This window comes from Phoca vitulina, unplaced genomic scaffold (assembly GCF_004348235.1).
Source record: "Phoca vitulina isolate PV1807 unplaced genomic scaffold, GSC_HSeal_1.0 scaffold7, whole genome shotgun sequence".
NCBI classification, from domain to species: Eukaryota; Metazoa; Chordata; class Mammalia; order Carnivora; family Phocidae; genus Phoca; species Phoca vitulina.
In genome coordinates this window covers 61,213,811-61,241,219 of record NW_022589710.1, presented here as the reverse complement: position 1 = coordinate 61,241,219, position 27,409 = coordinate 61,213,811, and the positions used below count along the sequence as shown (strand labels likewise).

The 27,409-nt window shown below is 39.7% G+C and overlaps 1 protein-coding gene across 14 annotated transcripts in view; it reads right to left on the bottom strand.

Annotated features, from left to right (window-relative positions):
• Positions 1–27,409, bottom strand: part of UNC79 (unc-79 homolog, NALCN channel complex subunit) — a 237,325-nt gene that overhangs the window by 119,332 nt on the left and 90,584 nt on the right. For all 14 annotated transcript variants that reach the window (XM_032405836.1, XM_032405840.1, XM_032405835.1 and 11 more), the window contains 10 exons: positions 25,988–26,052; positions 23,957–24,045; positions 23,287–23,327; positions 20,429–20,457; positions 16,014–16,243; positions 13,943–14,114; positions 12,109–12,339; positions 4,869–5,059; positions 4,168–4,291; positions 2,028–2,168 (listed from right to left, as the gene is read on the bottom strand). In XM_032405836.1, the coding sequence (XP_032261727.1) occupies positions 2,028–2,168; positions 4,168–4,291; positions 4,869–5,059; positions 12,109–12,339; positions 13,943–14,114; positions 16,014–16,243; positions 20,429–20,457; positions 23,287–23,327; positions 23,957–24,045; positions 25,988–26,052 (1,313 nt within the window). The remainder of the gene's footprint in view (positions 1–2,027; positions 2,169–4,167; positions 4,292–4,868; positions 5,060–12,108; positions 12,340–13,942; positions 14,115–16,013; positions 16,244–20,428; positions 20,458–23,286; positions 23,328–23,956; positions 24,046–25,987; positions 26,053–27,409) is intronic.

Here is a 27,409-nt window from a genome sequence, read left to right as displayed (position 1 = left end):
CGATCTTCTCAAAATATAAAAATAAGAAATAAAACCACTGACATTAGGGCTCATGTCTAAAAAATAAATAAATAAATAAAATAAAATCATCCGAACTTTGTGACTAATTGTCAGGTGAATAAAACATCAGCACACTGAAGAATGAAGGTAGCTGTCTTTGACATTATATTGTTCATCCCATCCACATTTCCAATTAAACTAAATTAAACTACCTAAAAACCATAACCTGAAAAATGAGACCTTACAAAAATAAAATATTATAAGATGAGTTTTAGAATCATAAGCACAAAATCTGTTTAATGTGACTGGTTAAAGAAGAACGGCATCTGGATATTATAATTATTAAACTACCATGGGTAAACAATATATGTCAAACCTATGGAACTGGTTATTGTCCAATTGCCCAAATTCAAGTCCCTCACTGCCCTTCTCTGCCCTGCTCTATGCCCAAGGATGCCAAGGATAGAGTCTCTCCTGGCTTTCTTGCTAGCTGGCTTCCAGTTGTGTTGAGTCAATGGGAGGCACCAGCAGAAGCCCTGCAGTTGAAGAAGAGAAAAGGTGGAAGTATATGTCCCACCCCCTGCCTGCTTTGATGCTACATCCTTGGCAGTCTCTCCATCACTCTTCCAGCCTGCCCTTCCTTAATATTTCAGCTCTCGATGGGCTCCAGGAACTCTTTCCCTGGTTCCTTCAGCCCTGGGGGCATAATGGCTTCCTACTGAGCTGTTACTGGCATCTAGGTGCCTCACCAACACTTACTGCTCCCTTATCCTTCCTCATAACTCTATAAGCAGAATCTCCAGGAACGTCTCTCCATTTGAACCATCTGGGATAAATTCTGTAGCAGGACAATGACTGACATATCTGTACTGTATATCACTCTGAAATCATATTTTCTCTCTTAAAAGTATCTCTAACAACCAGTAAGTTCCTTGAACACCATATTTAAGTTAAAAAAAAAAAAAGAGTACCCCATCAAGAACCAGAATACCTGGATATCGACAGTGTTCTCTATGGCAAATCACTTCAGCCCACTGAACCTCAGGTTAAGTATTGATAAAAATGAGGATAATGAGTTCTTCTCCAGCTGCCTCACACCATTCTGTGATACTGTTCATTGTGAACACACTGCACAGTAGAAGGCACCAACTAAGTCACATAATATTAAAGATTAGAGAAGAAAGAAACAAAATATAAATGCTTGCCAGCTGGTTCCTATGAGGCAGATGAGAAAAGAAGTAATGATTAAAATCAAAAGAAAGCACTGGATGCAAACTATGATCCCATGATTTTAACATACTTCCTAATCCATAGATATCAGGTAGGAATGACAGTAGGAAAAATGGTACAGAGAGGCTGACAAGGGCAAGTTGAGAATAGTCCCTGCCTACCATCACAGGACAGTGAACCTATCCAGAACTGATCCTTATTTGGGAAAGTCAGCACATCAACAGAAGCTCTACCAGGTGCTCCACAGAAAAATGACCAAACAGTCTCAATAATTTTCCTACACTTTGGGCCAGACTATGTTGACTTTTCTCATTCACAAAGGTACAAAGGGGTCCCAAAAATTGAGCTCAGTTGGTCCACAGTGACAGCATCACTCACAGTCACCATCAGACAATTGATCACATCTCCTCGAAACACTATAGAACAAAACAACCCAACTTCGCATCCCCAAAGTGAAGCACTCATCTACCAAATGGCTGGTAAAGAATTCTTATTCACCAGGTGACCAAAAAAGAAAAAGGAATAATATCTCAAAGCTAACTCTTTTTGTTTTCATCAAGGGTGAGAGACAGCTAATAGGTATGTGCAGGGAAAAACTCAACAATTTATTGACCACAGATTATATGAAACATATATTAGATCAATGTTTTCTATGATTTAATGTATTTAAAAGATTAACAGAGTGAGATGGGATGAAAGAGCATTTTCAGAGAAGTTTATTATGATGCTACTTTTGGAGCCGGTAGAATTGACAAAAGCTTAATAAGTAAGACAAAAACAGTTGTGGCAATAATTACCCTTCGAGCTGCAAGGTTCCCTGCCAGTTCACTGACTCTTGATTTTCTTTGATTTGCCAGTTCTTTAACAGAATTAACTCCATCAGAAAACATACTTATCAATAGTTGAAGTGGAACCATGATGTCTAACTCCGATAACACCTGGGGAAAAAAAGGCATATATCCCCCCCAAAAAAATATAAACTTTAAAACTGAAAAAAAAAAACTGCATTTCACATTTTTTCCCAAAATAAACTATTGAGCATAAGGATACTTAGCCTTATGTATATTCTATCAGCACAGCCACCCTCGATTTTTCATACTAAAAAATCAAAGTTATTATTGAACCTTCCATCTTCCCCACTCCCCACATCCCATAAATCGCCATGTTATTTCTACTAAAACTTCTAAGTATCTCTTGACACTGTCCCCTCCTTTCCATAGCATAGTGCCTTAGTTCACCACCTTCATTCTGGAGTAGTGTAACCTGCATGCAGTCCTCCTCCCGTCCATCCCCCCCTCTGATCTGACTGCCCCGTCTGATCTTGCTTTCTGATGCAGGCTCAGATATCCTGCCAAAATCAAGTTACTCTCCATCTGTAATGAATTTTTGGAAATAGATGCCTCCTTCCTTCAGACAGAACTAATCCATTCCTCTTCTCTGCTTCCTTAGTTAGAACTCTGTATATACATTTATTAGAGCAATTGTCGCTTTTCGTTATATGTGACTGTTTGATACTCTCTCTCCCACTGTGAGCTCCCTGAAGAAAGGAAGTATGAAGAGAAGAGAGAAGACCATTTCTTATCCCATTTTCATCCCAGTGCCAGTGACACCACCTGGCACAGAGGAACTCTATAAATGTTTCCACAATCAATAAATGAGTCAACTCCAATCACTATGCTCTTCACACTGTTCCCCAAATGGTTAGACCAGTGGTTTAGAACCTCCAGCTGCAGCCCCCTGTCTTCAAACCAGCACTCTGGGAAATCCCTGTCCATAAAACACGCAGCTATAATTGCTCTCGCCATGGTGAGGCCCGAGGTTGACGGCCCTGTGTGCTCACCCCGACCTAACTCAGCCTCAAGGGTGTGTAACTGAGTGACAACACCTAGCCATCTGTGGAAGGCCTGGTTTTCCTAAAATGAGAAATTTTCTTACTGATATCTACCAGGGTATGAAAAGTGCCCGAAAGGGGACTTTTTAAAAAAATGGTCCCTTTACTCTTTATCAGTTGTGAAAAATATTGTTTCTCAGTGTAGAACCCAGAAAGGCAGCCGCACAACTTGAAAAGCTTTTGGTATCCCCTCCGTCTGTGATTCAGCAATGTAACAGCACCCATGGCTAATCTAAACATGGACCCTGTCCTCCTGTTTTGAAACTGCCTGAACTTTCTGCCAAGCATTCAACTCAATTTAATAAATATTTAGAAACATCCGCTAAATAAATACAAGGCATGTGCCAGATGCTGAGAGGAAAGGGGATGAAGGGAAGCATGAATTCAAACATGAAAAAGGCATGCCTGGTCCCTGCCCTCCAGGCATTTACAATCAGGAGAAGAGACAAAAATGAACTAAATATTAGACAGAATAACATTTACACAAAGAGCCCGTATGGATACTGGGGGGAAGGAATAATGAATTCGGAAGGGAAAATGAGGGTGTGAAACAGCAGCAAACTTGAGATGGGATCATTTTTGAGTTGGGCTTTAAGGATAAGCTGGATTACAAATGCAGACCGGAGAGAGAAGTATTCCAAGCAGTGGGGGGGTGGGGGGGGCAGCAGGAGCTCCTCCCTCAGTCAGGAGCTCTCAACCTTTCCAAGTAAAGGACCTATTTAATATGACAAGATTGATTAGAATGTCCACAGACAGCTATTACACCTTTAGAATCTATTGATGGAAAAATACATAAGGACCAAAGCTATTATGAATTCAGTAACAGTATTGCATAAATCTGTATTTTATTAACCATAACTATAACCACATATATTTGACATATAGGTATCCATCCGTGTGGTGAGTTATTAGTCTGCAGACGGTCCTCAGAAAATATGCAAATTTATGGGCTCTTTCCAATAGCTTCCCGCTCCTCAACCCAGGGATCTCAAGTTTCCAGGCTAAGAACTATTGCCCCCAAATGATTGAAAGTATCATTTACTTACATGAAGCCACAGTAAAGCTTGTTCCTGAACAGAGGAAGGGTATCCTGTGAACCGACAACTAATAAAGCCAAACATTTCTTCCAATGAAAAAGGTAGAGGACAGAGCTCAATGTCAAACATTTTGCTGGAAAGCAGAGCCAACAGAAGTAAATGACCAATGGGCATAGATTAGGGTCTCCTGTTGCATTTTTAACTATACCTTATTTGGGGGAGCCAAACACTTTTGACTGGTCTGTGTTCTCAATGTTATTATTATATTTCACTTTACTGTAATAGTTTATGTCATTAGAACAGATATGAAGAATTCATACAGTTGTTAATAACATTAGTGTTTATACTCCTACCAGGCTCAACAGAAGGAACTGTATTTCTAAGGAATTAGAGTTGCTTCCCAGCATCTAAGAACATTTTCCCTTTGCACTTTCCCCACTTTATCCAAATCATACTATATTTGAAAATAAGCAAACAATATGGTGTATCTATTATTCCACAGAACAAAATCTTTTCTGAACAATTCCAAGTCATCTCAGCACAATTTATAACAACTACTTTGTTTTGCACCTTCAGATTTCTCTATAGGGTTGTTAAAAAGTAAACAAGATTACATAAAATGCTTAACACAGCGCCTGGCACACATTACATGCTCAATAAATGTTAGACATCATCATAATTACGGTGACTTCATTAAACTACTTACCCACCTTAATACTTCCCTGAATTCTTTTAACTGGTTATCTGGGACTTCTGTTCTGATGGCTTCCAGCCACTCCGGCATAATACACTCCCACACAGACTGACTGATCACATTGTAGGGGATCAGGCAGAGGATTCGGTTGAGACCTTCCTTCAACTGAGTCACTGTGCTGCAGGATTTATCCCAGTAACCACCAACCTGATGGCATTTCCACAGCCACAGGAGGAAAGAGCAAAATGCACCTGTTAAGATTATACTCTAAGGACTTCCTAAAGGAAATGGGTACAGAGAAAGACCACAATCCATTACATCTAAGTCCTGGGCCAAGTATCTTCAGAGTGAGATTTGTAAGAATCTGTAAACCATCGGGATCCATTAGTTACCAAAAAAGAAATCATAGTTATAAGTAGGTCCAAATATCAACACAGATTGAATTTGAACTATTCTACTGCAGTCTTTGCAGAAAACACATGAATTAAAATTCCCAAGATTTATTCCTAACAGGAGAAGCATACTATTGAAGCATTATTATTTCTAAAGTTTGACAAACCCATTACAAAAACATGTAGTTACACCTGTGCTTCAGAGGAATATAGATTTCTACTACTGTACACTTAGCATTGAATATTTTTCATTATGGAAAATAAAGCAGAGAGCACTCTTTTTCCCTCTGCTGCATATTGTGCCACAATTTTTTTCCTAAAAATGCCCTAAGGCGGGTTGAATTCATGAACAAAAAAGACATACTTTCTACTAATTAAGATAGTATATTAATTTTCTAGTGCAGAAAAAAATTCAAATCACAAATTTGGGTTCTGTTTATAATTCCAATTTTAGATGAAGATCTTATATTTTTATTAAGCATATCAAAGTAACAAAGGCTCGACTGGTCCTGAATCTTTACCATGTAACACAAGTTTTGTGGGAAACCACCTTATTTTAAATGAATCCAATTTTAAATGTTTAATCATTATACCTAGAAGTCTAGGTTATTCAAAACCATTAAATCAATTCCATTTAAAGCTTAAATATCTATTTGGTATCATATTGTCCAAAATCCTAGATGACTGACTGGATATTTTCAGGAAGGGACTACATTTCTGGGATTGTCACTGTTGTTGCTAGTTACATAGACTCAGAAGAGCTAACACTGATAATGTTGACAAGGTGGCATGTATCCTTGCTGAGGTTCCTTTGGCCATGTAATTTATGGTTGAGCCACATAAAGGCCTACTGGTTTTGAGTCACATTTTGGAACAAGTATCTCCATGGTGTTCCTCAATTGTCAACAGCCAGACAATGGATCCTTTGATTTGGAAAATTATTATATTTAAAAGGATTTCTAGAGTGTTCTCACCCTAAACAAATGTCCTATTACCAATATGGGAGGATCAAACTGATAAGATACACACACACAAAAGATCACAGCTAGCCCTAAAGACTCCCCTAGCAAAATTTAGAACGGAAATCAGATTTAGAACAAAAATTAAAATTTGCCCCTACCATGAACTCCCCTCCACCACCTCCTCTTGTGAATGACCCAGCCGGAAGCCCATATTCAGAGCCTGATAGGAGCTATTATAGAGGCCTTCCCTCTGAAATTTAATTGGGCTAAAGTGGAATGATGTACTCAGAGGGAAGGAAAACATCCTAAAGCCGTTGCCAAACAATTTATAAAAATATTGCAAAGGTACACAGCTCCAAATCTATGCGTCTTAGAACATAGGAATCTTCTGTTTTCCCCCTTAGCTGGAAATCTTCTCTCATTGATACAAAGAATTAAAATGAATGCAGTTGAGCAGGCAGGCCAGCTCCTTAATTAATGTTATTATCAAGACTGCCATCTCATTCTTTGAAGAATTAAAAATAACTGTCCTCACCTTACTAACTGGATTTTTGCGAAAACATAATTGTAGTTCTAGAAGTATCCCAAAGCCCACCCATGCTTCTTACCAATCCCAAAGCCTCCCCTATTCATCTCGAGATGCCTGAAGATACTATAAACAGTTAGGACATTGGAAAAGAGGCTTCCTGCACTGAAGAAACACTTCAGTAGTAACCGTCTCAGGCCTCCACCTCCTCAGGCCCACTCCTCTGAGCCCCCCTCTCCACTCAGACCTCCACCAGGACTGGCTCAAGACTTCAGACTCAGCATAAATAATGTTGTCCACCTCCCACAACCCTCCTGCCTTGAAATGCCTGCTCATAAAAGCTCCATGCTACCAGGAGAATGTATTATTTGTCCCAGTCAAAACCTAATAGACAAATAACACCCCTGAAAACCCTCTCGGACCAGTGACTTTAAAAGCTTGCATCCTCTCCCTCCCTCTTTGAGATGTAAATCTCCTACCACCCAGAACTATCTTCTCAAGGACCTGAGAACCACCTCTCTGAGAGGCAAACATCCATGGAAATGACTCTGGCTCTCAGCCCCACGAGTGCCTTGCTTTTACTTGTACTATTGCCTCCTATTCTAAAACAGGGGACATTTATTCCTCCTTCTGAGAAGCTCCAATTAACAACCCCCTTAGCAAACCTCCATTGCCGTTGTCCTTAGCATATCCCAGCCTTCAAGAAGTTAACTTCTTGGGGCGCCTGGGTGGCAGTCAGTTAAGCGTCTGCCTTTGGCTCAGGTCATGATCTCAGGGTCCCGGGATCGAGCCCCAAAGCGGGCTCCCTGCTCAGCGGGGAGTCTGCTTCTCCCTCTCCCTCTGTGCTCTTTCTCCCTCTCTCACTCTCCCTTTCTCAAATAATTAAATAAAATCTTTAAAAAAAAAAAAGCTAACTTCTTAGCTGACTGAAATAAGTAACTGCCCAAGGTTGAAACACAGCCTTCATGAGATTACATATCAAGGCCAATAAAAAGATCTTGAAGGGCTCCCCCACACATACTGATAAAAAGCGTTAGCCTTTACACTGAACAGGTTAACCACTTGTTCTATCTGTTAGAGACACAATTTGAATAAAAGTGAGGATGAAAAGTGCATATGAACACCAACTCTTATATAAACTAGCAAGTTTTGTTTTTACCATGACAGGCTCTGCTGTTAAGGTCAACAGTTCTTCCTCAACTCATAATTGCATTACAGCCCAATAAGCCCATCGTAAGTTGGGCAAAATCATCTAACACAAAGTCTGTTTTGTAATAAAGTGCTAAGTATCTCATATAATCTGTTGAATAGTGGACTGCAAGTGAAAAACAGAATGGTTGTATGGGTGTGCAATGGTTGTCTGTGTAGCAGTTGTTTACCCCATGATCACGTGGCTGGCTGGGAGCTCAGGCTCACTGCCCTCACCCAGCATCAAAAGAGAGAGGATCGTACTGCATATCCCTAGCCCAGGAAAAGATCAAAATTCAAATTCTGAAGTACGGTTTCTACTGAATGTGTATCACTTTTGCACCACCATTAAGTCAAAAAATCTTAAGTCAAATCATCATAAGTTGGGGACCATTTGTATTTGTGTCTGCCTATATGTTTGCCTAGGTATATTACATATATGTGATATTTTCTTACCTCTGAATGGTACTCACAAATCAATTTACAAAATCCATTAAAAGATCTCTATTCCAAATGAGCTTTAAAAACATAAGAGCTTATATAAATTAAATATGCCCAAAACTCTGAAATATAGAGAGTAACCCAAATGTTTATCAAGTTCATGCAATTTGGGTCAATCTTTGATAAATAAGACTAAGTTAATATTGTTGGTCTAATAAAAACAGCTCTGTCTTCTGAGTTATCAGATTGTTACTGTTTTATTCTGATGCTTTCCTGAAAGCTCTTGCAATCAGCCACTAGACAGAATGCTTTGACTTCAGCAAAAAGACTGTCTCTGAGACCCACAGAAAGGACTATGACAGGCAATATGGGGTACAGGCTTCTGAGGGCATTGCATGCCACTGGCTTGAGAAAGGATTGCAGAACTCTGGTAGAGAAGCTAATGGGTTCATACAACTGCTAACCCAAGATCCAACGGAACAAAAATTAATTGCATGGGGCTGAATGAACTGATGAAGAACGATGATCATTTTTATGTTTTTGTTTTTGTTTTTGTTTTTTAGTTTGGAGCACTGCTCGCTCTTTACTGTTCTATTTTCTGGATATAAGGTTTTTCTTAAGCTATCTATAATTCACAACAATTTGGTAGATTACATCTTTGTAAACAACAATGAAACACTTGTCTTTTTTCTCCCCCCATCAAGTCCCACCAGGGTTCAGAAACTCTTAGTGAGTATTTTTATTTTCATGCAGAAGTTTAAGAAGGATCTGTTCTCCTTGTATTAATTAGAACATAATTGGAAAAACTGGTTATATCACCAAGGCTTTGACTGGAGTGTCATATTTTAGAAGTATGTGCATAGAATCAGATATGGCTAGACAGTTTTAAGGAACTAAGGTTGACATGAAGGAGCCAATGCTTACAAAGCCCTCTTGAAATAACCAGCCTGGTACCTGGCTCATGGAAATCCCAGCCTAAAAGCAAATAAGAAATATCACTTCCTGGTCAGCCCAGGAAGCTTAGAATATTTTGGTGACCTCAAAAAGAGAGAAATTCACCCAAATCTATAGGTACTGCAGATGAAGTATGATGACAAGTTACTGGCTTGGCCCCATTCTAGCCTCTAGAGGTTTATAAAACCCCAAGCTGAGATTCTCCATAAAAACTCCAGCAAAGCAAACGTTAAAAAGGTCTATTTGGTCAACTACCATACTCACTGCATTTACAGATATAAGTAGGCTAAATTTAATGAGACTAGACTTATTTTGTGAATAAGAGTAATCTTATTTTGATTATCTTTGATCAAAATGGGGGTGATTGGAGAGAGAGATTTTGTGTTTCAGTGGAAAACTATAACCCACCCTTGTGAGTTATCAGATTCTAGTCCTGTTCATTGCCTTTGAGCTAATTTTTGCCTCTTCATAAACTGAATCCTGCTCTCTTGTACATTTAAAAAAAGTTTTTAATTTAAATTTAAATAATTAACATGTAGTGTATTAATTAGTTTCAGAGGTAGAATTTAGTGATTCGTCAGTTGCATACAACACCCAGTGCTCATTGCATCACGTGCCCTCCTTAATGCCTGTCACCCAGTTACCCCAACCCCCCACCCACCTCCCCTCCAACAACCCTCGGTTTGTTCCATATGATTAAGAGCCTCTTATGGTTTGTCTCCCTCTCTGATTTCATCTTATTTTATTTTGCCCTCCCTTCCCCTATGCTCCTGTTTTGTTTCTTAAATTCCCCATAGGAGTGAAATCATATGGTATTTGTCTTGCACATTTTTTCAGTAACTAATGTTTCCAATTTTTCTCCCAGCCTGCTGACTTGGTGTCACTGAAAACTAAAACCTGACTGCCCAAATCCTTCCTGAGACTCTAGGTTGTCTTGTCCCAAAGCCCCACAAGCTAGAGAAAGATGACTTGCTAAGAACTTCAAAGGACTTACCGGGGCAACAGCCTCAGCCAGTCAGGAAGCTCACTGAACACTCGCATCCACCATGCTCTGCTCCAGGGAATAACCGCGACCAGGCACTGATTTCCTCACTCCATCATCTAAAGACTCGTTGAGCCCAACATCTACAAATCTTGACTTGCTGCCCTGTGGCCTCAGAAACCAGGTTTATAGTCTACTCTCACCATTAACCTTAGTTTTGTTTGTCTGTTTCCTTGTCCTAATCTCTGCCCTCTTCTTCCTTTGCAGACCTCTCACCTGGAAGCGCCTAACCCAAATCCACAGCAATCAACCATGCTTCATTTTTGTGTGAAACTTCTCCAGAAGTTTCAGTTGGGAGAAATGGGGGGAATCACTCAGACCCCCAGACTTGGTATAAAGATTATTTTAATGAAAACATTTGAGCTAAAGAAGATGCAGAGAGAAACCTTACCCCAACTTCCCTTGTCTGACTAAAGCAGAGCTTCCGGAAAATATCACTTCCATTAAAGGGAGTTGCCTGTGAATTCAACTCCTGTGGAGACAGACTGCCCAATGCCACTCGCATCAAAAGGCCCGAGAGAATCTTCCATTATCTTCCCATTCCAGTGCTAACCTCCCCACACACACCTTTTATCTCTGGCTACTGAGGGAGTTACCCATCACCGAGTGTTCAGTGATGGACTGAGTACTGAGCATAAGTGTAAACGCCCTTTGTCTTTTCTCTCCCGACTAGGTCTATTGCTGGTTAATATTCAGGCCCTCAGCCATTGGACCCATGTTGGAAGGAGAAAAATTTTCCTCCCAATTCTTCTTATCTTCCAAAATCAGAGCAGACCAATCCTTTACTTTTCCAAACGAAACAACAGAAAACGTACCAACACAAAGAATGCCATGAAATAAGGAATTTCCAGGATGCAAAAATCCAATTTTATATGTGAGTCAGCAGGTGGCAGCAAAGAAGAAAGAAGTGTATCTTGATAAACACATAGAACTGCTCTGTGTCCCCGAAATCTAATATAAGCTACTCATTTAGATGGTCCGTGTTCTATTGTATCCTGAAATGTCTTATTCAGACTGAAAAATGCCTCAATATCTCATTGAAAGCAACCAAAAAAAATCACAAATAAAATAAAATTCAGAAAATACCTTGAAAAAGTTTCATATATTCCTGCCAAAAACTGATTCTGCACATCCACCTTGCTAGGTTAGACACAAATTATATTGGATTCAAAAAATATGGGGTCTTACTAGCTATAAATCTGGAACCTATAATCCACTGAGGCAGAAGCAAAAGGATGAGCTCAGAGAAACTTGTCCTCTAAGCCAGAGGAAAAGCAGCATTTTGGCACTTCCTAATAAGCCTTTTTTGGCATTCCAAATGGGAGGGCAGGGATTTCTACCATTCATCTCTAGAAATATATGTGAAACCACAGAAATTACTCCTAGTCCAGTGTTAGCCTTTTGTAAGACAGTAGACCAGAAAAGGACTGAGCTCTAGCAATCTCAGGGAGAAAAAATTTTTTTTCTATTACTTAATTAAAAAACATCTTCAGCAATGTCAGGGAAGAATCCTCCCTTAAATTCTTAAAGATAATTCACACGTTCATCTTGCCATTCTTCCCCATCCTGAACCAACGTCAAAGCAGCACATCCCCTAAAATGTAGTTACTCAACTAACCTCGTTCAGCTGTATTAACTAAAATAAGGAAAGATACTCTCTCTTCTACAGACACTGATAACATGCTAATGGCTAGGGCAGAGCTTCTCCCAAGGCCTCTCCAACAAGGTTCGAGCCGTTGGCCTCCACTTACCCTGGCGAATTCCATTGGTTTGGGAAGAAGGCACATGACCATGACATCAAAGCGAACATCACATACTGTCTTCAACCACTTGGTGACAAACTGAGGCTTCAGTTTTTCCACCAAACTCCCAACTTCATCATCCATCATATAGGCTGTGGAGTGAAACCACTGAAACACCATGGCCACCAGCCTGGCCAAGCTTTCCGTAGGTGTGTTCTCACTGGGTGTGCAGAGACTCACCTGCAAATGGGCAGATTAGACTCTGCTTCAGCCTCCATCTATCTCTACATAATTATTACATATTCGTTTAAAAGCCAAAAAAAAATGTTCCCAGTAATCCATTTGAAATAGGCAGTTTTATAAATGATGGAGGATCGGTTAACCTAGAAACTGCGTTCCTCGCAGGAGAGATGGATTGCAACAATAAACTTCCCCTCGAGACTGCACCTTTCCATAAGTCTTTTTCCCTATAAGCAATCTATTTTGTAAAAAAAAAAAAAAAAACTATTTTGTAATCTACACTAGATAAATGCTTTTTAAAAAGTTAAGTCTTGGGGCGCCTGGGTGGCTCAGTCATTAAGTGTCTGCCTTCGGCTCGGGTCGTGATCCTAGGGTTCTGGGATCGAGCCCCACATCGGGCTCCCTGCTCAGCGGGAAGCCTGCTTCTCCCTCTCCCACTCCCCCCGCTTGTGTTCCCTCTCTTGCTGTGTCTCTCTCTCTCTGTCAAATAAATAAATAAAGTCTTTTAAAAAAAATAAAAAGTTAAGTCTGCAAAGTGAAATTTCACAAATATCTTAAGTGAAAAAATAATCTACCTACACTTCCATTCTAAAAGTATCAGATTTAGCTAAGGATTTTCTATCAGGATTCTGAAAGCTTAGGGTTCCCTAATTCACCACATTATAAATAGACTTTTAAAAACAGCTCATCGTTTATTCATTATTCATTCTGTAATAATCTTTTATTAAGCACTATAGTAGGGGTCAGGAATGTACAAAATAAAGAAAATGCTACCCTTGCCTTCAAAGAGTTCACAATAGCAGTCATTATGTCACTAGATAGTAATTTCTAGGAGCAAAACGTGAAATTAACAATTAAATACCAATTTGGTAAGATAAAACAAAACGCGACTTTTTCAGATAACCATGTAAAAGCATAAAAGAGATGTATTCCTATGGAGACTTCATCTGTCTCCGATGGGCAAAAACAAGAGTCTGCTTCTCTAAACAACTGGCAAGTTCAGCTTGTGAAGAATTTAGGACCAGAATGTTTGATCTTTGCTGAATGAATGTTGCCAGTGAATCAGTTAAAAACAGTCAACTTTCTCGTGTTAATAGGGCTCTAATTTTTCTGGCTGTATGCAGACGTGCCATAAATATAAATATCCAAAAAGTGCCATAGAGACTGAACTCTCAAGAAAAATGTCGTGTATAGAGATGGGATGTGAATGATCTGCAAATTATACAATGATATTGACTCCAAGATTTCAAAACATACCCTAGCAACCTCCCCACTCATTTTCTGTCAAATGTGCATTTCAAACAGTCCAGGGTCTGGCCAGTAGGTTTCAACACCTGGCTATTCATTAGAATCAACTGGGGAGCTTTTTTAAAAGTTCCCAAGATTCCGGGGTGGGATCTGGGCATTGCCATTCTTTAAAAGCCTTCCCAGGGAAATCTACCGTACAACCCAGTTGAGAGTCACTGTCCTAGAATATAGAGGTTCCACTGCTAAGGTTAACTTTTCACTAGTTACTATTTGCTTCTTTAAAAAGAACAGGAAATATTCCTCATTGGTGCAATGTTGTCATGAGAAATAAGAAAGCAGAGAATCATTTTCTTACTAAAAACCATATTCCGAATTGACTGAGTAGCCTCTGGTCGTGTTTATCATCGTCCTTGTTGTCAAAGTCAGTGTTATCCAGGGAATGGTGGGAAGAGGAAAGGCCCAGCTGCCGCCGGCGGTTCAGTTCATATTCCCGCTGCTCAGCATGGAACTCGGCTTCTTTCAACAAGCTGCCAAAGATGAGCAACGTCAAGTCAGACTACCGAAAGACACATTCTAGGTGATGACCCATTCAGAGTAACTACTTCATGAGTACTCACTCAAGCATTCCTGACTGCTCTCCTTTCAATCGGTAGGAGTTACTCCAACAGGCCTAATTTTGTTTCCTTCCTGTACTCCATCCCCATTTCAAAAATGAACAAACTGAGGAACAAAGAGGCTGCTTCCTCCAATCAATTAAAATCAAGCAGAACTGATGCATTCTGGCTTCTGGTTCACCAACCATCCCACTAGACGTTAATACTTCCCCTGTATCTAATCTGAGGGTATGTGGACATCAAATGCATGGTACAAGGAGAGACTGGGGAATGTATACCCAAATGGAAAAATATTCAATACCTAATATTCAAAGATCTGAAAATGAGCAACAAAGACTCCTTTCTCAATCTGCTAAACAAGTCATAATTTTTAAAAATAAAACCCAATGGGGGGCACCTGGGTGGCTCAGCAGGTGAAGCATCTGACTTCTGCTCAGGTCATGATCTCAGGGGTCCTGGGATAGAACCCTGCGTCAGGCTCCCCACTCAGCAGGGAGTCTGCTTGTCTCTCTGCCCCTCCCCCTGCTTGTGCGCACTCTCTCAAATAAATAAATAAAATCTTTTTTAAAAAATAAAAATTTAAAAAATTAAAAAATAAAACCCAACATTGGCAAGGGTGTATCAAAAACTAGCCATTTCAGACTGCTGTTGGCATTATAAATTCATACACGCACTCTGAAAATCAGTTTGGTAATGTATCAATAGCCATGAAAATATTCATACCCTTTGACCCAGCCAACCATATCTGTCATCTACCCTAAGAAATAAAAAATACAAAACAGCACTATTCACAAAAGTATTTATCAGAGTAATTTGTAATAGTAAAGAATGGAAGAAATCTAGAAATCTAAAGGTGGAGGGAAATAATCTAGATGAAAATTATGTTTCCACTAAAAATGGTAAATACAGAAACCATATGACGACATGCAAAAGAGCTAATGGTATAATGTTACATCAAAAAGAATTGTGGATACACTATGATTACAGTTACATAAATAAGAAGTGCATTTGAATACAACTAGAAGAACCTGTGCAAAACTGACCATGATGATAGCAGTATGGGTGACTGTTTTTTTCAATTTCCAAACTTTCTGTAATGTTTCATTTGACAAACATTTATTGCATTTCTACACCTGTTCAGCCACTGGAGTAAGAGACACAGAAGAGTCCCTATCCTTAAAACTTACATTCTAATATTATTTCTTTAATGTTTAAAAATCTTGCCTCAATGAATATTGTACAAAAAGAGAACGAGTCTGGAAGTTATCATTTCCAAAGCTTCTTTTACTGTCATGTGATAGGACAGAAACCCAGCAGCCTGCAGGACTGGACCGACACCCCCGCCCCCCGGCTTACTGCAGAGCCTGCTGGTTTACCCCAGTACCGACTTACCTAGAGCTCTCCCGCACTTCACTGTGGGCAGTTGGGCTGGGGCACCTCTCTTCCCACCCCTCACTCTGATGGGTGCCTGCGCTTCATTCCCCCGAGACCCTCAGCTCTGTGCTCCCACAGGGCTTCCCACAGGGGATGGAATTGTGTGCTTCTGTTGTTATGGTCCCTCCAGGGGTAACGTGAAGGCGGAGACTCCATTTTATTCTCTCCTTTCTCTCAAGTGCCTAACACATGCCTGGTACAATCGATAAAAAATATTGGGTGAATGAATGCATGAAAGCATCGTCACTGCATGGTGGAAGGTGAGAGGCAGGCTGGGGGCCCCTGAAGCTGAATTAACTTTACACATCTCCGGGCGTGCAGGGTGGCTCAAAGCCAAGGCGGTGTTTGGGGCGGGCCCAGAAACAAGCTGCCTGTTACCTGATCACGGCCTCCACCGCGCAGACCAGCTCCTCGGCGCCACATTCCCGAGTGTTGATGGGTGGAGGGGAGGTCTGATAGAGGTGGGTCTCCGAGGCAGCCCCCACTTCGTTGCTATGATGATTCGAGTGGCATCTTTTGCAATACCGAACGGGCCGGTTTCCGTGACGGCCACAGCACCCTGCTGAAAAGCAGGTGACCACTGCTCTTCTTACATGAGAACTGCAGTTCTAGAGAAAGAAGAAAAAAAAAAATAGCGAAATCAGCTAACACTGATCAATGAGGTAAAGGTGGCTAAGAACTGAAACAAATGGAAAGCTAAGGGGCCACTGGAAGTGGCCGCACATTTCTAAAGTTTCTACAAGACAGGTGGTCTCTAACCAGTTAGATCTCAGGCATAGTTAAAAATAAAGGTAAGAAGTAGGTTCTATTAGTGTGAGTGGCAGAAACGTCCTAAATGTGAGTGGAATTGTGATGGAAAGCCCTCTGTAAAATTGCATTAGTCATGGGGTTGGGGTGGAGTGCTTTCTGGATTATTTCAAGTTAGTGTTTCAAGAGTTTTCAGCAGAAATATGGAGGAAAAAAACCCTGAAACCATGGTCCAGAAAGAGTACATCACAGCACATCAGAACAGGAAAGGATTAAACCCCCAAATTAAACTTTCAAAATTATTTGATCCACCCTTGAAAGAGCAGATTTCCACTACAGCCCCTCTGTCCTTGCTGTGTGACAGGTGGGGGACCAGGCTGCACTGAGCTCATGGCCCCAAGCAAGGCACTCACCCCCTCCCGCACTCTTTCCCTCAAGACCTAAAGAATACGTCAAACACGTTAACTGACACCACGGGAACACAGCAAAACACAGCAAGAACCAATCACAGAATCAGCTGCTGACATCAACTACAGGAAAGGAATCCACAGAGGGAGGGATGCCAAAGAGAAAAGTAGGGGTACATATAAAAATATTTTTAGTAATAAGCTTCGACTTAGCACGTTTTTATTATCCTATATGTTTAATTTCTTCCTCTTGGTTATACTTAGTCTTGGTTCCTCTGGGATTCCCACTATGCTATAAACAACAGGATGAGGATATGGGTTTAGTGGGTAGTTATTCACTATAATAAAGTCCTGAAGTTTAAGGCCTGCAATTTACCATCCTATTTTCTGGTCGCAAATTATTTACATTCTTCCCACATGCAAATTCTTGGTTGGAGGTTCAAGGTCTTGTCATCTAAATCAAGTCTAGCTGTGGATGAGGCTCTTTGGGTTGGCTTCCTCAGGTATGCGTCCATTTGCCTTGAATCTAGATGGGCTGCTTCAACCAATAAAATATGGCAGAAGTGATACCTATATGACTCCTGAGGTAAGATTTCAAAAGACATGCAACTTTCACTGGCCATCTTGAAATGTTCTCTCCTCAGACAGTTCTTCATTGGGATACTCAGAACTCTGCCATGGCCAAGCCATGTAGAGAGGCAATGTGTACGTAAGTCTCTTGTCAACAGTGCTGGCTAAGCGGGGCCTTCAAGTCACCCCACCCCAGAGCGCAAACATATGATCTGGAAGCCTCTAGATAATTCCAGCACCTAGTTATTCAAGTCTTCCCAGATGAGGCCTCAAACATCATCAAGCAGAGACAAGCTATGGACTGTGCCCTGTCCAAATCCCTGACCAACAGAATCTATGAGCATCATTAAGTTGTTGTTGTTTAATGCTGCCACATTTTGAGTGATTTCTTATGCAGTTATCTAGATACACTGCATATACTAGCATCTGGAACACCAACTAAGAGTCAACCTGCTTTATCACCATGTACCATCAATTCTAAGTAATATCAGCAATAAAATACTTTGCCCCAAAATAACCTTTGGTTGATTCAACTTCTAAACCATTGTTGTGGTTCCCACTAAGTTTTAATAATGTATTCCCAAGCCACAGTCAGTCCTCAATCCATGCAGACTCAGCTATATGCATTCCTTTCAAAAGCAAACTAGAGAGACTTCCCTTAGATTCAGATTTCACTGAGCATGGTTTTCCCCAGCCACTCTGTTTTACTGCTTTGAATTTTAAACATAAAAAAATAACTCCAACCTGGCTCATAGAACGACAGAATTGAAATAAATCAAAGTCTGTCTCTTTGCCTTTACAATTTTGATGCTTATTTCGAACCCACTGTTCGAATGTAGGAAGATGTCCTTCAAAAGAGGCCGACACAAACTGTACCCAAAGCAAGCTCAAACAATTCTGAACCATTGTGAACTTAATGAACGTTCTCCAAATATAAAATACAACATTTATTAAAGGATAATAAAAACGTGCTAAGTCGAAGCTTATTACTAAAAATATTTTTGCCATAAAAAGGGGAGCAGTGTTTAAAAAAGGATCCACTGTGGTGTCAAATATATTAGCTTATACCACTAGAGCAAAGACGTGCTCATTCAGAATATAAAACTGTTTCTCATCCTTGTCTCTCTGGCTTATAAACGATTTTCAAAGTAGGAAATAGCCTCAGGATAAAAATCAAATCAAAAGTATGCTGACTGGCTGCACGATCCTTTGCTAAAACTTCAGAAGGATAGAAGGTGATGCCTCGTTGAGCCCTTCAGCTAGAACAGAGCTTCTAGTAATTTTAAGGGTAGACCAAAACGCCCAAAGTATAGAAAGAAATGTCCCCAAAAGAATTACAGTTGTGGCTTTGGGGGCACTGAACTCCAATGAGATTTACTGAAAACCCAGAGTTTTACAGTAAGTCTTACTAACAAAAGGGCCACCAACTTAGACTACAGGGGACAGACATGGTTCAACATGAAAGGAAGTCTATGGGACTACATGCAGGGGACAAGCTAAGATAGTCCCTCAGCTGGAACATGGAATTTCTTCTTGGAAAAGAAAGATGTCTCAGAGAGTAGAGCAAAGAATTCAGGAGAACAACAATGGATTAGGGAACTACTCCCAGGAAGTAGAGCCAGATCCCAGTCAAGGTACATTCGCCATCCCTGGACACGAAGAACCATTGACGTGTTCATGGCTGGAACTGCTATCATCTGCTGACAGCAATGTGCTTCCCTTTCTTTTGAACGGAGGTCCACGGTTCTTATCCTGTCCTATCTGACCATCATGTGTAGGGTGTGGCGGGGAAGGGGGCAGATAACTTGTCTTTTTAGTTCACAGGTCTCTGGATCAAGAGAATTTGCACCCAAGGAGTTTCATCAGGGACCAGACCATATGCAGGTCACAGGATGATGAACTGAAGCCATAAACAGATTTAAGACTATAGGAGGTCTTGTAAGGTGGTGGAAGTATTTTACATGTGGAAGAAATGTAAGTAATTATGGCCAGAGGGTGGATGATGATAGATAAAATGTGACCACAGAATTCTTGTCACTCCTTCTATAAAGGGGAGAAGTCTATTTCCCCTCTCCTTGAATCTGGGCTGGCCTGGGGACTTGCTTTGACCTGTGGAATGCAGCAGAAGTCATGTGACTTAGGAGCTTCAGTCTCAAAAGGCCTTGCAATTCAGTAAATCTCATTCACTCCAAACACTGCTGCCTTGTGAACAAATCCAGCCTCTCCCCCTGGAGGATGAGACCCCAAATGGCAAGAGGGAGAGCCAGACACCCCTGTTATCCAGGTGTCATTCCAGCTGTCCCAGCTATGGCCCCAGACATGGGAGTGAGGTCATCTGGGACCAGCCAACCCCTAGACTACCCACTAGTTGACTGTATGCACTCACGACCAAGTCCTAAAATGTTTAAATGACTTGTACATGGTCTCATAGGTAGACGGGGACAGAGCGGGCCAGAAACCAAATGTTTCAACCAACTAATCCAAAGTTCTTTGTATGGCACCACACTACCTTGTCTAGTACTTTTCAACAACCAGAACAAGAAAAGAGGATGGAAATGGCTTAGGGAAACTGTCACGAAAAGTGGCTAAAGGAAATCTGAAGGTGGAATCTTTAACTAGAGATAACATTTCAGCTTACATATACATGAATATTTGCCATACGTAGTCAGTCTGAGTATGCTTGACACACATGTATTGAACTATTTGCACTCTACTTCAAACAAGAAAGATTTTTGAGCAACAAGATACATACATCCTTTACCAAAGTTATGTTGCATGCCCTGCATGGTCATTCAAAGCTTTTTGTAATTAAGAGTCACACATATGCTTTCATTTCAGATTACTTATCAAAAACACTGTGCATAAGATGGGTGAGCAAAAGCAGAAATGAAAACAGAGACCATCCGGACATAGCAATCTTGCATGCTAAATTACCTCTTTTCCCCCTTCGCGAATACAGTGACATGTACATACTGGGAAACCAGGGGGCAGAAATGAGGCAGATGTCAATGAATAAATTTACATACACACAGCAAATCATGCCCCACCACACAGATGGTTTGCTCTTACCTTCTTCTGACATATAGCAGATATTTCAGCTGTAAGGGGAAGGTACACAACATATCAACAAAGAAAGACAGCCCATTTTAAATAAGGGCAGCCACAAAGGGGGTAAAAACAAGCTTAGTAACACAACCTCTAGACTTAGCCCAAATAGCTTCCCTCCTGTCTTATTAATGGTCATCTGTCTGTGTTTGATGAGGTCAGGAACACCTGCATGCTACAAATACTTCACCTGTTCTTACAAGTAATTCAACCTCCTGGGACATGACTTAGAATTCAGATCATGTCAAAACCAAAGCAAAATAACATTAATCTCATCTCCTCGTTTGACAGAACAAAATTGAGATTTGCATGACTTTTTTTTAAAAGATTTTATTTATTTGCCAGAGAGAGAGAGAGAGGGAGAGCACAAGCAGGGAGAGCTGCAGGCAGAGGGAGAAGCAGGCTCCCTGCTGAGCAAGGAGTCTGAGGCAGGACTCTTTGATCCCAGGACCCTGGGATCATGACCTGAGCCTAAGGCAGACACTTAACCGACTAAGCCACACAGGTGCCCCTTTGCATGACTTCTCGAGCATCACACAGGCTATCAAAGGCAGATTTCAAGATAATGCCTCTGGATTCCCTGTTTATTGCTCTTCTGTTACACCATGACACTGAGTTGATGTGATATATTTAGAGCTTCACCATGGAGATGATTTGCTATTTCAAAACTGTAGAAAAAACTTACGAATTTGGATTACTCAGACTTCAACTATTGATTTATAACAGTCCTTAACTAGTGTAAAACCAGCTGCATGCTCATTTCAGAGAAAGCAATTTTCAAACCCAACTGGCCAGTTGGAGTAAGGCTGTCAAACTATGGTCTACTTCAGGATTGACCTTAACAAATGGATACATACGCTTTTTAGTGGGCATACCAAGTATTTCCATGAAAACTGACGCTGGAGAGTACCTGAAAATAATTTTTCCAAGAATATGTTAACATTCCCCCTGAAATAGTAAGTGTTCAAAAAACGAACTAACGCATTACTTACAGTATAGTCTACGTTACAATTTATTAAAAAGGTCAAAGGTAAAGGTCTCCCAAAGTGGCTGGAAATTATGAATTAGTAGATGCCAAATCAAAGAATTTTAAAACTCTGGTTTTGTATAATTAATGGTCATTTAACAGTTTGATATCTTAGAGTTTGTCTTAACCTGAGGTTAGTGTCACATCTCTAGAGAAATAATTAAAAGTTATTGTAAGTTTTCTTCCAGAGATGAACATCATCTGGAGAAGGTGACCAGAATTCAGCAACATATCTGATATTTTAAAATGTAGTTTAGGGGTGCCTGGGTGCTCAGTTGGTTAAGCGACTGCCTTCGGCTCAGGTCATGATCCTGGGGTCCCAGGATCGAGTCCTGCATCGGAATCCCTGCTCAGCAGGGAGTCTGCTTCTCCCTCTGACCCTCCCCCCTCTCATGCTCTCTCTCTCTCTCTCATTCTCTCTTTCTCACATAAATAAATAAAATCTTTTAAAAAATAAAATAAAATGTAGTTTAGAACCTGACTATGGGCTTCACCTCGGAACACTGGAAGTTCATTAACAGGGTAGCCTAATTTAAGGGGGAAAAATTTACCTTTACCCATACAAGCCCAGATCTTTTTACAGATATTCTTATGAAATTTTTCAGAATGTCTCTTTGAAGGATCTAGAGGCTGACATTACTGATCCATTTTACAGATGGAAAGCACTCACTAAACTAATTTATTTCTTAAGGTTGAGATGACCTAATACTAAAAGTTAGACCACTGGGGAGGCCTGGGTGGCTCAGTTGGTTAAGTGTCTGCCTTCAGCTCAAGTCATGATCTCAGGGTCCTGGGATCCAGCCCCGAGTCATCGGGCTCCCTGCTCAGTGGGGAGTCTGCTTCTCCCTCTCCCTCTGCCCTTCCTCCCTGCTCATGTGTTCTCTCTCTCTCTTTCTCAAATAAATAAATAAAATATTTTTTTAAAAAGTTAGGACTACAAAGAAATAGTGTAATTATCATCAAGAAAATTGCCTTACATTTTTTTAATATTTACAGAATTTAGTTAACGTAAGGTTTTTACATTTCTTTTTAAATATGGCCTTTCATAGAAAGTCTTCTTTTATTATCTACCTCTGAAGTCATATATCAGGTTCCTCCTGTGTGCCTGAACTGTGCTCAGTATGTCCCCAGCTTCTCTCACCTTCATCTTTCCTCTGCTTTCCTGAATACTTCCCCTGGTCACTTCAGCCTCCAATTAAGCGGCTAGAATATCTGCTTCCAGATGGGTAAAGGAATGCTCTGTCTGGGACCCGCCAACTTACCCGACATAGCTTTCAGAACTCTAACAAACTATGAGCATCACACCATCCCATCTTTTCACTGAGATGAGTCCCATATACTTTATCCCCATTTTACTGGAGAGACTGAGTCTCCAAAAAATTAAATGATTTTCCCTAAAACACAGAGCTATTAATAGTGGTAGGAGAAAGACCTATTATTCAGTGTTCTTCCCGCTCATGTTCCCTACTCTCTTTCTGACCTGGCACAGCAAACACCATTGGCAATGCCTGTTATATATACAGAAAATCTCTTAAGACATAATTCAGCAAGGCTTCCATCATACAGAATCCTAATTCCAACATCTACTCTTAATTTTGGCTGAGATGATACCTCTTCCTTCCAAATGTGTGGGTATAAGCAAGACACTGATATAATGCTTCATATCAATGACTATTCATAGAATATAATACTTTGGTTACTATCTTTGTAAAATAATACAGTACAAAAGGAGACAAACCAACCACACGGTTAGTCATGATCACTTATTATTCATCCTTTCTGAAGTAAACCATACCTTGTGGCAGAAGAACATCAATCAACCATTCACTGTGGTCCCTATAAAGAAAAACAAAATTCATTTTTGAGCTTCTTTGCAATGTTACCCTTCCACATGAATGTTTATAAGCTGCATGCTATTGTTAGAAGGCTTTCAATAGAAAGGAAACGTAATTAAGAGCACTATCATAATAAACTTTTAAAATGTTAATGCATTTCAGCTAAATTATAAATTATAGGCATTTCATCATATTCAGTTATCTTTAAACGATACTTTCCAGATGCTAATTAAGCGAACCAAAGTACAGCATGATTTGTACAACGCTGAGTGTGGTTCTATGAAACTAACAAGCAGAGAGAACCCATTTGAATTACACGTCATGTTTGAAAGCCATGGTTTTCTTTCATTTTTCTCTGTGGCCTTTTTTAACAGGGTCATTTGAAAATTGGAGCTGTTTTATTACATGGAATTGCTTTCTCTTATCGCATGGAGAGAAATATTGCAAATTCTCAAAGCTGAAATCTCCCAAATGAAAGTTTGCTATATGTCAAATATCTGACAAAGTAACCTTTCAAAACCAAAAGGGCTAGTGGGAAATATGAGTAATGTAACCAATTTAAGTACAACTAATTTTTCTTATCTTCTGTTTTTGCCCTATTTCCCTTTCTTGGAGGACTCATATACCTACCCTGCGATCCTCTGGCTGCATTCTTCACAGAGATACAATGGGGGTGGTTTATCCCCCAGAGCTACTGACAGGGAAGGATCTATACACATCTGAAACACATGGAAAGGCAGAATGAACTCTCCTGTCCTGTTTATCACATCCCCCGTATTGAGAACGCAAAGGTTTTGATTGCGACAAATTTTCAAAAGCAAAGTGGAATAAGTATTTTTAGTAAAACCCACTTAACCTATAGCTGCTTTTCCTGCACTGGCTGATGAGTCCACACTGTACTTAAGTGTGCCTACTGTGGTTTTTCATTTCTCCTGTTATCTGCAATTAAGTAACAAATAGTGTCAACAAATCCACCCTCATTCCACAAAGAGAAAAAATCTTGTTCAACGGTGGCTGGAATTGCCTCATACATTCATTCCTGCTTGAAAGTGGTAAACACAGCAATCTCTCTTTAGGAAGAGGAAAATATATTAAAATTGAAAAATCATAACTGTTACCAAAATTCTGGCAGTAGAGCATTTTCCTTCTTAAAAGAAACCTCAATTCAAAAAATTTCACGTGAAATCTAACACTAAGTGATTTGCTTTTCTTACTCTGGAATCTAAGTTCTATATCAATCATCCAATGTCACATTTTCAGGCATTTTTTCCTTCCACATATGACCTGTGGTTCATTTAACCCTGCCGTGCCCTATTCAATTTTGGATTATTTATGGCTGAGTTTTCATTAGCCAAGGCACAGAGATGAAAAGTGTTCGCTTTGCTGTTGATCATCAGGATATTTCAAATATCTGGATGTTTAAAATCAAGTGAACACAACTAGCTGAATCTTGTACATTGCATCAGGTTAAATTTCAATGAGTTAGCAAAGTCATTCTGAATTCTGTTCCCGTCCTTCAAGAAATAATCAATCTATGCTATAGCTGATTGTGCAGTTAATATGCCTAGGACACAGATTCTTCCAGAACTCCACTCTGCCTTTTCTTTAGATGTTTTTACTGATTAGGGAGAAAAAATGAACCAAACTTATAACCCAAACAGCCTGTCATTTAAAGTTAAAACCCTGAAGAGTTTCACGTGTCAACCCTACGGATCTTCTCTGTATCATTCCAATTTTAGTATATGTGCTGCTGAAGCAAGGACAACCCTGAAGAGTTTCAATGATGGGGGAACAAGAGTTGGAATTCCTTAATTTCAATCGTTATACCATCAAAATCTATAAATTATATATTCCCTCATGCTAAAGGCCCAGTGTGAAAATTTTCCTTAGATAAGTTTCAAGCTTCCTTTGATGCAATGAATAACTACTTTTTGGTGTGTTACATGAGGGGTTAGCAAACTTTCTGTAAATGACCAGAAAGTAAATAGTTCAGGCTTTGTGGACCATATGTTCTCTGTCACAACTACTCAACTCTGCTGTTGTACCATGAAAGCAGCCATAGACAATACGTAAACAAGTGAGCACAGCTGTGTTCCAATAAAACTTTATTTACAAAACAGTCAGCAGGCCAGATTTGGCTGTGGGCCATAGTTTGCTGACTCCTGTGTTAGATAATTATCTGAGGTCTAAAGTATTTCATAAATGGATCTGCAAACAGAACCAAGTAAAACCAAAAGCAGAGTGTAATATAATGAACTCTAAGTTCCAACACCTTTTCATTTTGAATCCTGTCGCAGCTTTTGGCTCTTGCCTAAAAAAGTACGTTTTTGCAGTGTATTGCAACAAACATAGATAATACTTTTCTATTTGGCAAATCATCATTGCCTAGTGGTAAAAGTTCACAAATATGGAGACAGTATGCTTTTTGTAAGGATAAATCCATTTTCCCTGAGTCTTTCCCATGTGTCCAATATAGACCTGTTCTTCAATATAGTTACTTCACTTTCATTTCTAATGAGTTACTGATACTCCCATCAGGTAAAGATATTTTTTCATTCCACTCAAAGAGAAAAACTCCTATGATGTCCGAACTATAATCATAGTTCCTGATAATCTGACCATTGACAATACAATATGGCACCAGGTCTAATAAAACAGTACCTTCACAGCTGGCTTGTTAATTGCGTTGTGGCATTCAATGTGCTGGCAGTGGATTGGATTCCAAGCTGTAAAGCAAAGCATAGCTGATGAATACTCCTCATTGAAGTTATTAGTGCCCTACTAAAAGTGTAGCAGATATTACACTAGGTTTCTTCTTCCTAAGTAGAACCATCATCAGGCTTCCTAAGATAATCATTTTTTAAATCTATGACAAATTTAAAAATTGAACAAAGATATCACAACTCCATCTATTTTCCCAAGGGCAGAGACAAGCTAGTATAAGGTGGCATACACAGTACCATAATATTACTTTGCAATGATATACTATTAGAAAGTTGTCCAACGTTTTTACATATCTATGGTTTCACTTCATCCTGCCAACAACTCTGCAGAATAGGTACAGCAGATTATTAATCTCATTTCATATATGAGTAAGTGAAAGTTACAAAGGTTAAGTAGCTCACTATGGTCACAGAGTTAGTAAATGACAAGTTGAGACAAGAACCTCTATCTCTTGGTTCTCAACAGTGCTCTTTTCATTGTAGTACATACTAAACTGAACATCCTAGATTTCTGGAACCAAGAAGTATTTCAAACTCATAATAACTGAAATGAATGGTAAGGTAACCGCCACTATTCCATGTCCCACCCCATTGTCATCAAATGTGGAGACTGGAAAGATGAATTTCTTACCCAAATGAAATATATCTCTCTCTCACACCACAGACTGTGACCCACAGACTAACCTCTGCTAGTTTGCTAATACCCGCTCCTTAACACAGTATGCACACAGAATGAGGATAAGACCAAGGGATCTGGGATAGATCAGCATAAAAGTCACACAAGTAATTATCCTCATTTAGATGATTCAGTAGTCCAAAGCACTTAGCTAACAATACTCCATCATTTAAAAATGCAATAAAATTACATGTTTGAAAGTAGGAAAATTTTCTAAATTGCCAAATTCTAATCTTATAGGACTATGATTGGCCTAATATACTAGAATTTGCAGATGAGAGGATATTCTTACTTAGTTATATGTCCAATTATAATTCAAAAACATTTATTATTAATATTCTAGGCCATATAAAGTTTTCTGTCCAGGGGTGTTCCAACTTCAAATCTTTTAGCCTATGGTTAGACCAGATATAAGATTATGTGTCTGATTTGAAATTTAGGAAAATAAGGTCAATAGAGCCATTGACTTTAAAAAATACACAATGGGTCAATTTATTTTAAAAGAAGACAAGAAGTACAGACCAAAAACCACTACTCTAAAAACACACTATCATATTGATTATATTTTTAGAGATTATATATTTTAGAGAGAATTTTTAGAGATTATATTTTTAGAGAAATCAGTAAGGTATGGATAAATGAAGAAATAATTTGAATACAGGCATTCCATAACTATAAAATGTT